Source organism: Echiichthys vipera (assembly GCF_963691815.1).
Source record: "Echiichthys vipera genome assembly, chromosome: 23".
Classification (NCBI taxonomy): Eukaryota; Metazoa; Chordata; class Actinopteri; order Perciformes; family Trachinidae; genus Echiichthys; species Echiichthys vipera.
Window position 1 is genome coordinate 7116255 of NC_139848.1, and position 13130 is coordinate 7129384.

General features: G+C 45.7%; 1 protein-coding gene across 3 annotated transcripts in view; it reads right to left on the bottom strand.

Moving 5' to 3' along the window:
• Window positions 1-13130, bottom strand: part of mcf2la (mcf.2 cell line derived transforming sequence-like a) — a 33456-nt gene that overhangs the window by 4200 nt on the left and 16126 nt on the right. Inside the window, exons 5-28 of one of the 3 annotated variants that reach the window (XM_083937938.1) lie at window positions 8203-8316; window positions 7972-8088; window positions 7735-7884; window positions 7485-7609; window positions 7283-7397; window positions 7075-7194; window positions 6400-6591; window positions 6118-6309; window positions 5866-6019; window positions 5709-5761; window positions 5513-5592; window positions 4571-4637; window positions 4370-4485; window positions 4208-4277; window positions 4022-4114; window positions 3841-3933; window positions 3616-3741; window positions 3288-3509; window positions 3107-3199; window positions 2687-2765; window positions 2513-2585; window positions 2319-2425; window positions 2019-2111; window positions 655-729 (exon numbers count right to left, since the gene is read on the bottom strand). In XM_083937938.1, coding sequence (XP_083794064.1) covers window positions 655-729; window positions 2019-2111; window positions 2319-2425; window positions 2513-2585; window positions 2687-2765; window positions 3107-3199; window positions 3288-3509; window positions 3616-3741; window positions 3841-3933; window positions 4022-4114; window positions 4208-4277; window positions 4370-4485; window positions 4571-4637; window positions 5513-5592; window positions 5709-5761; window positions 5866-6019; window positions 6118-6309; window positions 6400-6591; window positions 7075-7194; window positions 7283-7397; window positions 7485-7609; window positions 7735-7884; window positions 7972-8088; window positions 8203-8316 — 2719 coding nt within the window. The remainder of the gene's footprint in view (window positions 1-654; window positions 730-2018; window positions 2112-2318; window positions 2426-2512; window positions 2586-2686; window positions 2766-3106; window positions 3200-3287; window positions 3510-3615; window positions 3742-3840; window positions 3934-4021; window positions 4115-4207; window positions 4278-4369; window positions 4486-4570; window positions 4638-5512; window positions 5593-5708; window positions 5762-5865; window positions 6020-6117; window positions 6310-6399; window positions 6592-7074; window positions 7195-7282; window positions 7398-7484; window positions 7610-7734; window positions 7885-7971; window positions 8089-8202; window positions 8317-13130) is intronic. The other 2 variants (XM_083937939.1, XM_083937940.1) reach the window with 2 other exon arrangements.

Sequence of the window (13130 nt, forward strand, 5' to 3'; positions counted from 1 at the left end):
ATTCATGTTTGTAATATGAATGAGACGGATGTTAGTGGATGTTAGTAACAGTTAGTTAATGTGCCAGGAGCAATGTGAATGCCTCATGGAGAGAAAGTCCCAGTTAGACAGAAATCTCCAACAAGGAGCACAAAACCAAAAGATCCATTATGTCAAAATTTGTTTACACGCACACGCACACGCACACACACACGCACACACACACATGCACGCGCACACACACACACACACACAACCAGAGTCCTCCAGAATCCCAGAGAAGATCGGAGATCCCAAAGTAAATTGACTCGTGATCAGAGAAACGCAGAGATTTGAACCACCTGGATTCATTTCCAGGCTGCTTACGTTCTAATTCTCATTTTTTATTATCCATGCCACACAACCACGAACCAAAAACACCCGATAGTAGAAGAAGAGAGAATTATTGCTTTGAGGTAGAGGATGCACTTTGCAAAAAGAGTGTCATTTAGCCTTGAGTTGAGAATCGTATATATTAAGCCTTCAGGTCATTTGAAAATCATCTCATAAGACTCAATACAAGGGTAAATGAAAGGAAAGGGGCTATTTCGCCACACTTTTACCTCTGTTAAAATCAATCATGACCACCACAAACCACAGCACACAGCGTGGCCGATCCTCAGAGCGGCTCTGTACCTCGCCGCTTGCTCTGTAACAGACTAGAGGTGCTCATCCATTTGACTCTGCTCAGAGTGACATGAGGAGCCGGCTCTAGACGGGGAGAAACAGCCAGCAGGTCAGTGAGACGGCTCGGTTACAGGCCCAAAATCGCTGCCGCTGGACGTACGCGGGTTGTTTTTTTACTGTGATATTGTTTGTGAAGTAATCAGACAGTTTCTCAGTTAGTAAATCATTCATCCATTCACACTTGGGGAGTGATTCCCCAATGAAAATGAGCATCTTCACGAATAATCTTATGCTATATTTGCCTTTTGCTGAGAGTCAAATATTATTTCCCAAATTGTTTAAAAGTGCAATGCTTCAGTGATGAGGAAGATGATGATGACCTGTGAAAATAATGTTGTCATGCACATGGTAACTACAGTGTCCAGGGAGAAAATACATATTATCACAGAGCATCTGCAGGTTTCAGAAAGACTTAACAGACTCTTGAGACGTTCCACTGATCGAAAGAAAATCAGGATTAAAATGCATTAAAATAAATATTAATGCTATTTAGAGCTCTTTCTATCACTGATTTGAATACTTCCAGGACCTGCAGATGGTCTGTGTGAGCACAACACATTTCTCTCTCCACTCACGTATGAAGAACACCTTCTACTGCTGGATTAATGTTTGCTTTACGTTTCATCCTTCTTTGTGAGACACGGGTGAAATCTACACGATGAAAACACACAAGACTGGAGAACGCTTTAGTGTTGAGGGATGGGAGGATGAATGAAAACCTCTAGAATTAGATGGGCTCCTAGTATTGGACGACAATATACCTTTGAACCCAAACGGTGTGGGGTCACTCTTGACCAAGTGGCGTTTGGAGGCGTGCTCGGGGCTCAGGGCCGAGCCTGGCCACACGGGCGGAGAGAAAGTGAAGAGAAGGAAGAAGAAGAGGAGAAAAGTGAGAAGGAGAAAGGCCTCAAAGGAGCAAGAACACTATATGTTCTATGTTATATATCTAAACCAGTGAGAAGCTTGACTAAACTGTGACTAAAGTGACTGTTGCTGTTCATACAGGAACTCTCTCACTCACTATTGAAGGTCTGTTTCTACAGCAGTGGCAATGTTTGACTTTTACCACCGGGGGGCAGTGTCTGCAACATAAACACTATGCTCACCAGTTCACCTTAGCCAAATACACAGTATAGCATCAGGCTCTAAAGCGGCTTAGATCCGGGGCAATAATTGATCTCCGTTTTTAATATATGGCACCTTTAAGTGCTCATGAAATAAACTTTCCATTTGTTACACAGCCTGACTAATCACACCAAACTAGTCTCAGCATGGTGTGCCTGCTATAGAAACCTTTGCTCTGCTAACGTTACCTTTCGGACTCTTGAGATTGCTGAAGCCCTGCAAAGTAAAACGCTTTTTAGCCACTGAAGACCTGTCAGTGGTCGGACTGGTCACCGCTTCATCTGGAAACGATGGTTTGAAATGGAAAGAAAGAGGGGAGGAAAAAAAGAGAGAGCGTTGCGATCATAACATAAAAGAGGCAGAGAGACCATGTGGGTGAAGGTGATGAAGAAAAGCAGCTTTCAGTAGGAGCATTTTGGCCACAGTCGACTGATAATGATCTAATTTTATGTGCGAGTGTGACAACGCAGCGTTGGTCAAACATTTACCTTTGTGTTTCGGTGAGTAAGAGGAGTTCCCGTCGGACGTCACGCTCGTCTCCGGCTTCTTCTCCTCTTGCTTCTTCTGGTTTTTCTGACCGCTGCTACGAAAGGGACTGGGAAAGAGAAGAAAAAGAAACGATGAATAAAAGGCGTCCTATCTGTGGGTGTACCCTATGTGTGCTATGCAGTATAAAGCCGACCTGAGGGAGATGGAGGTGTTGTTGCTGGTGGGACTCGGAAAAATGGAGTCTGAGCTCTTCTGCTGACTGGCATCTGAAACATTAACTGCAGTTGAAAGCAGGTACGTTGTTCAAACTTACAGTGAAGAAAAAAAAATGCAAACGAGCTTGTGCGGCTCTATGCGTTCATGATACCTCTGCAGGCTTTGAGCTGTTGGGTCAGAACTTTGCGGATCTCGTTCACCCACGATGTCTTAATCTCTGGTGTTGGAGCCTAGATGAGACAAACAAGGATTCAGCAATAACAGTAATGGTAAATGTTAAATGGACCTGTACTTGTATAGCGCCTTTCTAGTCTTCTGACTACTCAAGGCACTTTCACACTACTTGTCACATTCACCCATTCACCATTCACACACCCATGCGTAGCACAGGGAGCAATTCACGGTTCAGTGTCTTGTCCAAGGACACTTCGACATGCGAACCGGGGGAGCTGGTTATCGAACTGCCGACCTCTCGAATGGAGGATGACCCACTGAGCCACAGCCGCCCACAGTGATAACAGGTTTATCTCCATCTATTAAAAAAAGAAGCAGTGAGGCGGAGTCATCTCACCTGGACTATAAAGACTTCATCTCTGGAGTTACACCAAATCTCAAACTTCTTGTTGTCTCCTTTGGCGTTCTCCGTGAAGCCCACCGCACTCATCTGAGAGGAGAATGAAAGCACACAGTCAGTCCTGATCTTTCACTACAGGTGGCACATCCGGAGCAACACACATGACTTTTGAGCTTACACTGAGGGAGTGTTTGAAGCTGTAAGACGGAGCTTTCTCGTAGCCCTCCCCGTTCTCCTCTCTCCTCTTACAGAAGAGCAGCGCCTTCTCGTGCAGGAACAGGTGCCTCTGCATGGGCTTGAACCGGGCCAGGTCTTTCACCTTTGCGTGACCTTTTTTATGCTCCGTCCACACGCTGAAGGAGCCCTGCATCATCAGGCGACCCAGCTCTGATAGGTTACCCTGAAAAGGGAAACGACAGACAGGATCTTATGGTCCAGTCTTGCATATGCCAACCAGGTAAATGACGTATCTCTCAGAACACTTTAAACAGCCAAATCTCTCTGACCTCGTATCCTGTGATGGCGATGAGGTGCATGGAGTCGTTAACAGCTTTTAGGATCCCCAAGATGGAGGAGAGAGCCTCCTGTAGGTCATCACAGCCATCACAGCCCTTACTGTACTTCAACAACTCCTGCAAACACCCAACGCAAAGGTTAAAACACAGCGAGTCTGAAATAAACACACATAGACACACACAGCACAGCACAGTACAGTGCATTGGACTGCTCACCTTAAGCAGTAGCTGGTACTTGGTGATTCTCTGGACAGGTTTAAGGAGGTAGGAGTCCAAACCAAGTTTATGTTCCAGCTTCTTCTGGCACTCCTGGTTCACAAAACAGCAACCAATGAGGATATTTGGATAAGAATGAAAAGAAAGATGTCGCTACAGTGTGAGGTGAAAGAAGTAAAACCTGGAAGAAGGCACAGTCGGAGCACTGTCTCCACAAGCTCTCAGAGCGAGGTTTATTCTGGCAGTATGCCTCGTAGATCTGCAGGTCCTTCATCTACAGAGGGAAATCAAATTAATTATATATCATTTAATTCATTGGCTCTTTATAACGAATACATCCGGACTAGAGTGCAGGGAGTAAGCTCACCCTCTCTAAAAAGCAGCGGCCTACTAGTTCGGGGCAGTCAGTGTATGCTTCCAGTTCCTTTAGAAACGTCCTGGGAACAAACAGCGTAACACCAGAGTTAGATAAGAAGAGCAGCCTGTTAGCTTAGCTTAGCATAAAGACTAGGAAAAGGGGGATTTGTACCTCTTATGAAACTGGTAGATTTCAGACATGTTGCCAAACAGGACGACCTTCTTGCTCAGCAGGGCGCTGGGGATGAGGTGAGCCATGGCAGGGTTGTCCATTTCGGCTGCATAGCCCTGGCGTTCAATTACATTAAACGTCACGTCAACAGATTTGCTGACATAGAGAACGGATGTACCTAATGACATTCACAACACTCACCTCCAGCACACACAGTAGCTCCTCCACATACGCTCTCTCCGTCTCCAGCAGTTCATTCATCACGTGGCTGCAACGCAGGGAGACAAAAATGCAAACTAAGTTGGCATTTGAAGTTTGAAGTGTTGAATGAATATCTCTTTTCCTATTATCCAAATATCAGGAATCTAAATCTCCCTGAAGGGGTCTTCAGATGATACGTTTTTTGCGCTGGGATAATCCTGCGGTTTGGCGCAGAGACCAAGTTAACGGTTTAAATCAACGTTAGTATTAAAACAACCGTTAGCTCGTAAAGTGCCTATTCACAAACCTGATGTGACTGCTTATAAACCTAGAAAGAATTACGTTTTCTTCAGAGATCGTGATATGAGTTTAATGTAACGTTAAATAGTTCAGGAAACCTGGACAAACATACGTTTTTCCTCCTTTCTAACCGGCTTGATGTCGCTCTCTAGGAAAATTAAACACTCAAAGCTTCTATCTCAGTGGTTTTGAAAGGTCAGCGGCAACAAGTTCAACTGATTTGATCTTTGTGCGCAGTGGCAGAGAGGCGATTGTGAGCAACGCACGCCACAACCTTGGGCTTTGGCGCTACATCCATACATCCTTCCATAGGAGATGAATGGAACGACTGGTGCGTTTTTACTGCGTATAATGTGTAGGGGCCTTAAGATGAGACCGCAGTACTTAAATACTTGGATGTTAGTTCATATAAAGTACACACTTTATACCTAAAAAACAGAAAAAGAAAAGTGATCTATCAACTCCTGTCTTATTTACCGATTAGGACAGAGAGAAAAGGGTAAAGATAGAGAGAGAGAGAGAGAGGAGACGGCATGCAGCAAAGGGCGCAAGTAAAAGTCGAACCCCTGCTGCTGCAGCAAGGACTCAGCCAAAACTAGAGCTACCAGGGCGCCCTTGAGGATGACCTTTTGACCCCCTTACCGCCGAAGAACTGCCAGGTTTTCTTCTTCTTCTGAGAGAGAAGCATGTCTGGTGCCCCCGTTATGTAAAGGAGACTCCACCTGGACAAACAAACATTCATATATAGCATTTGACAAAACACCTTTTGACCTTTTTGAAGAATAATTATCTCAATCTGATCAGGAAAAACGAAGAAAAACAATAAAAATAAACGCACCTTTCTGCAGATGGCGCTATCTGCAGAGTATCTCCTCTCTTTTCTCTGCTGATCTGAAGGACAGAGACAGAACAATGTTATCCCTTTAAACTACTACCCGGGTCAAAGGTGTCATCTTTCTTTCATTGAATCAGTTTCTCCATTGATCCAGGCTTACTGGGAGAGGATAGCGGAGACTTCACTTCAGGTCTTGGTGCTACTGGCTGGACTGGTCTGGTCTGTTTGGCGGCGAGTTTCTTCAGGCTGACGCGTCTCTTCTCAAACATCTCCTGGACGGAGCTTTGCTTCTGGAAAACTCTCTCTATCTGGTCCTGATGGAGGCCAAACACCACCGTAAATATCGGAGTGAATTAACTAAAGACTTAACATCATTTCATCTGTTTAGATCCACTTCCCACTTCCCACTGACCCTGAGCTGAGTGGTGAGCACCGCCTCGTACTGGCAGCAGATGGCGCCGCGGTCGGCGAGGGTGTGTATCGGTGCTGTGTCCAGGTATCGCTCCAGTTCTTTCAGAGCTGCTTCGGCTCCATCCTGAGACTGACAGCGGTCCACTGGCTGGCTGGCCAGCAGGAAGATACCGTCCTCACACCAGCGGGATGCCTGGGAGGGAAAGTTTGAGAGAAATAAAGTCCTCCAGAAACTGCTAACACAAAGGGAAAAGCTCAGCAGATTATTATCTTTATCTCGTACCTTCTCAAGAGCGTGGTGGAGCTCCATCGCCCTGAGCAGGAGGCTCTTCTTGCTCCTCAGAGTGGAGCTGATCTCCTCGCACGCTCCTCTCAGCTCGCTGCACTTCGGCCTGATGGAGTCCTCGGCGTAGTGGGAGTTTTCTATCAGCCTGTCACCTTCGCTCGCCAGGGACAGACCATGGTCTAGTGCGTCCTATTGAAACACATTGAAGATGTCTGTTATTAATATCAGAATATATATACTTTAGGATACTGGCTGTCAGCTAACACCAGGGGACACTTCATCAATCAAGTGTTGACAGTAAAACAACCTCCTCTTCCTCTAAGCAGAGTGGGGCACTCATTACTTAATGCTGGATGGAGTGGATCAGTCAACCTAAACCTAAAACATAATGGTAACCATCATAGCTGAGGTTGAATACCGGCATCATATCATAGTGTTGGTCCGCATCCACACACACAGGTGCCACCTCTACCTCTCCCTCCGTCCTTCTCACATCTATTTCCGCATCTCTCCCAGTAAGTGGGGGATGGGACAGGCCATCATATTGATTATATCATTAGCCATACAGCTTCAAGGATGCATCAAAAGTGTTGAGCTGGGGTTTTCTGTTCCACGTGAGCTACAGGATGAACCAGAATTGTGTGTGTGTGTGTGTGTGTGTATGAGTCTTACACAGGCCTTGTCCTCGTGGCTGCTGAGCTCTCGGAGGACGTGCTCGGCATGGGCGGGGCTTACGCTGACCTCTGAGAAACCGGACAACCGCTCCGACGTCACGTCAAGCTGGGCGCGCACCTACGAACACATGCATTTGTTTATGTAGTGTAAAGAGCACACACACTCTAATAGCCATTTGTCCAGAACTGCCCATAATTAAACTCACTTCACGGAAGTGCCGTTCAAAATGGCGGAGCTGTAAACACTGTTCCAGCTTGGTGCGGTGGCGCTCCCAGAAATCATCAAATGCTGTCTCGGTTTCGTCCAGCTGCCCCAGGAGTCTGAGGAGGAAAGAAAGGGAGTGATTTATTAATGCGCTCAGGGACAACTTTATCTATTTATGTTTTCCATTCGTTTCTTTCCTCTACCTCTGCACAGTAGCTAGGTTTTCCAGTTCATCGTAGGTCATGTTATATTCAGGGTCTGTCTGCAGAGGCTCGTTTATACACTCCAACAGGCGTCCCCCTTGAGACAACGCCACCTGCAGGTCCTCCTGGTAATGTAACATTCAACATTGAATCTTTTGGGGGCAACAGAGAACAAATACCCTCACATATCACATATGAGAGTGAGAAAGAAAACACAGAGGGACACACGGACAATTGACAAGTGTCCAACCTTCATTTTGTCCTTTTTCAGAGTGTGTGTGTGCAGCAGGTTGGTGGTGGCCTCGGCGTCGTTGGGTAATTCTGTCTCTGCGAGCTCAGTGCCAAACGCCTGCAGGGTCTGAGCCGTGGTCTTCACCATGAGGGCGAACGCCTCGATTGCCTTCAACAGAGACGTTCAGGAAGAGTCAAACGTGTACTGAAAAATGTATACTTACAACAATATACAAATACATGTGTGTGTACATACAGTGCGGTGTGAGATCCAGCTGTCATGGCAGTATTCCTGCGTGCCTCCCAGCTCTGTGGTCAGTTGTCCTGGGTCGATATACGCATGGAGCTCAGTCACCGAACTCAGCATCACCACCTGATAAAACACACCATAGGAAGCATTATTGATTAAAAGATCATCCTAAATAAAACCATATCTAAACTGAAGCAATACATAAAGAAAGAAAGACAAACAATACACAAGTCACACCTTCATTTTGAACTCATCCTTGTTGTACTTGAACAGGAAGTCTGACAGAGTCCGCTGGAGCAAAGTAGTGGGACGCAACACCAGAACCAAGTGTAAGTTCCCTGGAAATGAACCCTGAGAGAGAACAAGGGGAGGTAGAAAAGTGTCAGTAATCCATTCTTTCAAATGAAGAGTGCCAGGTTAAAAATGAGAGACATGCATCAATTATGTTTTGAAATTCAGACTTTAACCCCTTGTTTTTTGATTTGACTGATGTTGGAAGAAAATGGTCACAGATGCCATATTTTATTATTATGGCTTAGATTTATATAGTGTCTTTCTCAGTGCTCAAGGCGCTTTACAGACTCCAGGTTCCAGTAATTCACACAGACATACATGGTGGTGGTAAACTACGTAGTAGTCACAGCTGCCCTGGGGCAGACTGACGGAAACGTGGCAGCCAATCAGCGCCTACGGCCCCTCTGACCACCTCCTCAAACATACAGCAGTCATACACATTCGCACGAGGCAAGGTGGGTGAAGTGTCTTGCCCAAGGACACAACAACCATCACACAAGTAGGGCAAGGTGGGGATTGAACCGCTGACCCTTCGGACATTTGCCGACTCGCTCTACCAACTGAGCCACAGTCGCCCCAATATTATGATTTAATTAACACAAAAGCTAAAAGTTATATCAAAGCTGCTTTCTTCACTTTTACAAAATCATTTCTGTGTAACACTTCAGGTTCAGAGTCCTGCTGCAGAGGTATGAAGCCCTGCTGCTGCAATCCTGAACCATGAGGAGGTTTTTTTCTGGAATTTAATATCCACTAAATCTTCCCTTGTTGCACCTCCCATCTCGAAATCTGTGAGCACAACATGAATTAGTCCTGTGGCTTTGGGAGTAACAGCGGCCTTTTGTCTCTCCGTCTCCACGCTAACAGGTTAAAAGCGTGGAATTGCCTTTACACAGACAACAGCCCAAGAGGCCATTCAGCTGAAAGGCTATATCGGTTATGGCTCCCTCTAAATCCAGGGTGAATTGCTCCACCCTGTTAGGCGTCATAAATCGATGTAGGGTGACATGTTCACACACACACGGGGCCAGAGGCAGGCTGAGAGATGTGCGACAAACTCATTAAATCCACAGCGTTGACCATAAATAAAGTGAAAAAACTAATTTTTTATCAAGATGTATGAGGCTGGATCACCTCCCAATCAAACACCACAGACATTCCTGCTTTTCCCTGGGTTTCCTGTTGATTTCAGTCTTAGTGTTTTAGTACTGAGCTATGCTAGCCGGTGCTGCTCATGCAAACAACCAGGTAACAATCGCAGTATAGCCTGAGCAGTTTTAAACCACATAGTGTTCCTACTGTTCGATATTCATTAGGAACTATTCAACTCTTCTTCGAATTATACCCCACAGACGAAACAGAGACAGTTCGTCTGAAACTTAATCGTGTAATGGCTATTCGAAGATTTCAAAAGCACTGCCCATCCCTCATTTTCAAGTCTTTTTTATTATAAAGCACGTCAAGGTGCTTTATAATATGTGAAAGTATCAAAATGCTCAATCCACAGAGAAATGCAGCCTGTGTTCATAAACTGTGTCTTTAAACGAGCCGTCAGGGTTTCTGTACGGTTGTGATGTCACAGATATACTATCTAAAGGTAGAACGTGACACTACAGTGCTGTAACACTCATTCCCCGGCAGAAATGAGTGCAGAGACACCAAGAGTGCAGATGTGGAAGACACGGAAAAACTGATCACAGCAGACTGGGGGTTATCAGTCAGAGGGTGAATACAGGTACATTCAGACAGACAGCAGGAAAAAATAATGAGTTTTTTGAAAAGTAAAGCATGTAAACATGTTCTAATAGAAACCCAAAATACAAGTGTTACCTGAAAATTGGTGTAATATGGGACCTTTAACACATCTTTTAACCATTTAAAGGGATTACATTGCATCTGTGAGCAGACAACAAAGTAACTAGTGCCCACAATCTGTAAAAAATGGTGCCCGCACCCACTGCCTGCATCCATCATTGTCACCACAACATCCCATAAACACAAGTCAAACACCAGCTCTTTGTTAGAATTGGTAAAAAACAAAAAACAAAACGTTATACATGAGTCTAATTCAGTGGAGAAGGAGACCTGTACTCACACAGAGGCACACTACATCATAGTCATTAAATGCCTGCACAGCGTTGCCATGGAAACCCTTCTCCTTGAAAAACGCAGGGGGCGAGATGGAGAGTGCATGGCGGGAAGCAAGAGAGTGATACAGAGAGAGAGAGAAAGAGAGAGACAGAGAGAGAGAGAGAGACAGAGAGAGAGAGAGAGAGAGAGAGAGAGAGAGAGTGATGTCTGTCTGTATGAAGGAGTCTTAAAAGTGTCGATGGTGCTGCAGCTCTACTCTACTGCTTCACTAATTTATTTTTGGCTCACACACACACACGCGCACGCACACACGCACACACACGCACGCACACACGCTCCACCTGCTGCGATGCGGATGAAAGACAGCCAGGTTGGAAAATTCTCCTTCTACATCCTTTCCAATTTCCACCCAAACTGACAGCATATTATAAATAACACCGCATGCTCCCTTACAGCGTAATTACAATCACACCTGCAGATTATAAACTGTAGGAAAGAATAACAACTAAAGAGTAGAATAACTGTAATTCAGCAATAACATCTACCAATAATAAGACCCACCAGACAAAACACAGCGAGCAATATCTCTGTAACTGGAATCCATTAAATTCAATAAACCCTGAGAGGTCGTGCTTTAATTTGTACCTCTGCATTAACATGATAATACACAATCTGCCCGGTGCATCCCCCTGACAGATGAACACAGACATGCTAATGTGCACACCCTGGATAGCCCTAAAGTAATGCACACACACACACACACACAAACACACACACACACACACTTCTCACAGATAAAAAGGCACACATAAATAAATGATTAGGATTAGAATATAATTTTCTGTTGACCGGGGTGATTTATATTCTTCCTGGGAGGAAAACCACTCCAGTCAAAGTCCACTAATGACATCCACATTGTCCTCCTGGGAGTTGGACAGCCACCATATTAAACCACCTCCCTCTCCACATGCTCAACCCCCCTCCTCGGTCTGTATCCCTGCTGTTGGACATAAAAACTGTTAAAAATTATGACAAAGAGATTGACAGAGGCTGCTGTACTGTAACATATCCAAGGCCTCTTCTTTGCACCAGCTGCCGGAGCTGTCTGTGTCTTAACCCTGCAGCAATGTTCCCGTATGCGTCAATGAATGCATGTTTTTGACCCTAAATCCCAAAGATGGTGTCACATTATTATTATTATTATGCAAAAACATGTTGATTGCCCTCATTAAACTCTGGTATTTGGATGGTGGCTCTACAGTGATGCAAGATTGTGGAATAAATATAGATGCTCAAGTGAAAAGATGCAGGAACTTTCACTAATTACAGCAAGCAGTTGTTGCTTAGACGTTCCTCCTCCACCCTGTTTTATTTACTGTAGTACATCATGCACACGAGACTAAAAACTACAGGTCACACAAACAACAAGCCAGTGTGAGAGCATCTGTGCATGTGCTGTACTCTAATCTCTAGCTTTACATGACAATACTGCCCACTCCTCTTTTTTCTTTCCGGTGGGAACACCAGCAAACGGCAGTGGGCGACCTTGAACGGCCTTGATGAGCAGAGCGCCTCACAGGCAGACGTACGGCCTTTATTCTCCAGTAAGACTGTGTGTTATTGGCTGATGGACAATGCAGACACTGCCCGAGAAGAGCATCTACCGCAGGGGCCAAAGTGAAGGGACTGAGGAGGAGGGACGCCACCCTCACCACCTGCTCTTCATGCCTTCAGGTTAAGTTACAATGCTGCCTGCACAACTCACACACGCTACTCCCCCAGCATGAAAGGATTGAATACACCTGATGTTGCTTTTTGAATGGGCCTTACATTTAAGGACATATTGGTAGATTTAAAAAGACTTGGCTTTGCTAAGAAAAGCATATTTTGGTCATCTGCGTGCAACATTTCGCTTCCTTTTGTATTGATGGCACTGTAGTTGTTTGGACTTCCCCATGCCAGGTGCAGCATATTGGCATAAAGACTGCAATCATTTTCAGACATAACTGTCAACAAAAGGCGACGCCAACAAGATTATCAGCCCCTAATCAGCTGGCAGGTCACTGGTAAATCTGTGACTGCTTCACAGCATGAGACAGGAAGCTGCAGAAAGGACTTCCAACATGATAAACCACAAGAGGAAAGACAAACAGTAACCTTAACCAATTCCTTTGTTTACAGTTATCACACTATGATATCACTTTTCAACAACAGCCTGATGTTAGCAGAATCGGAGTAGCGGGGGCGGTGCTGCAGTCGCTCTACCGCACCGTTGAGAGCTGAGCCAGAAGGCAAAGCTCTCGTACCGGTCAATCTTGGTTCCTACCCTCACCTATGGTCATGAAAGCTGGGTCATGACCCAAAGAACGAGGTCACGGGTACAAGCGGCCGAAATGCTTTTTCTCAGGAGGGTGGCTGGAGTCTCCCTTAGAGAGAGGGGGAGAAGTTCAGCATCCGTGAGGAACTCGGAGTAGAGCCGCTGCTCCTTTGCGTTGAAAGGAGCCAGTTGAGGTGGTTCAGGATCATCTGGTAAGGATGAACCCTGGGCGCCTCCCTAGGGGGGTGTTCCAGGCACGTCCAGCTGGGAGGAGGCCTCAGGGAAGACCCAGGACCAGGTGGAGAGATTAGATCTCCACACTGGCCTGGGAACGCCTCAGGATCCCCCAGTTAGAGCTGGTTAATGTGGCCCGGGAAAGGGAAGTTTGGGGTCCCCTGATAGAGCCGCTGCCCCCGCGACCCAACCCCGGATAAGCGGTTGAAGACGAGAAAAAAAAAAAAAG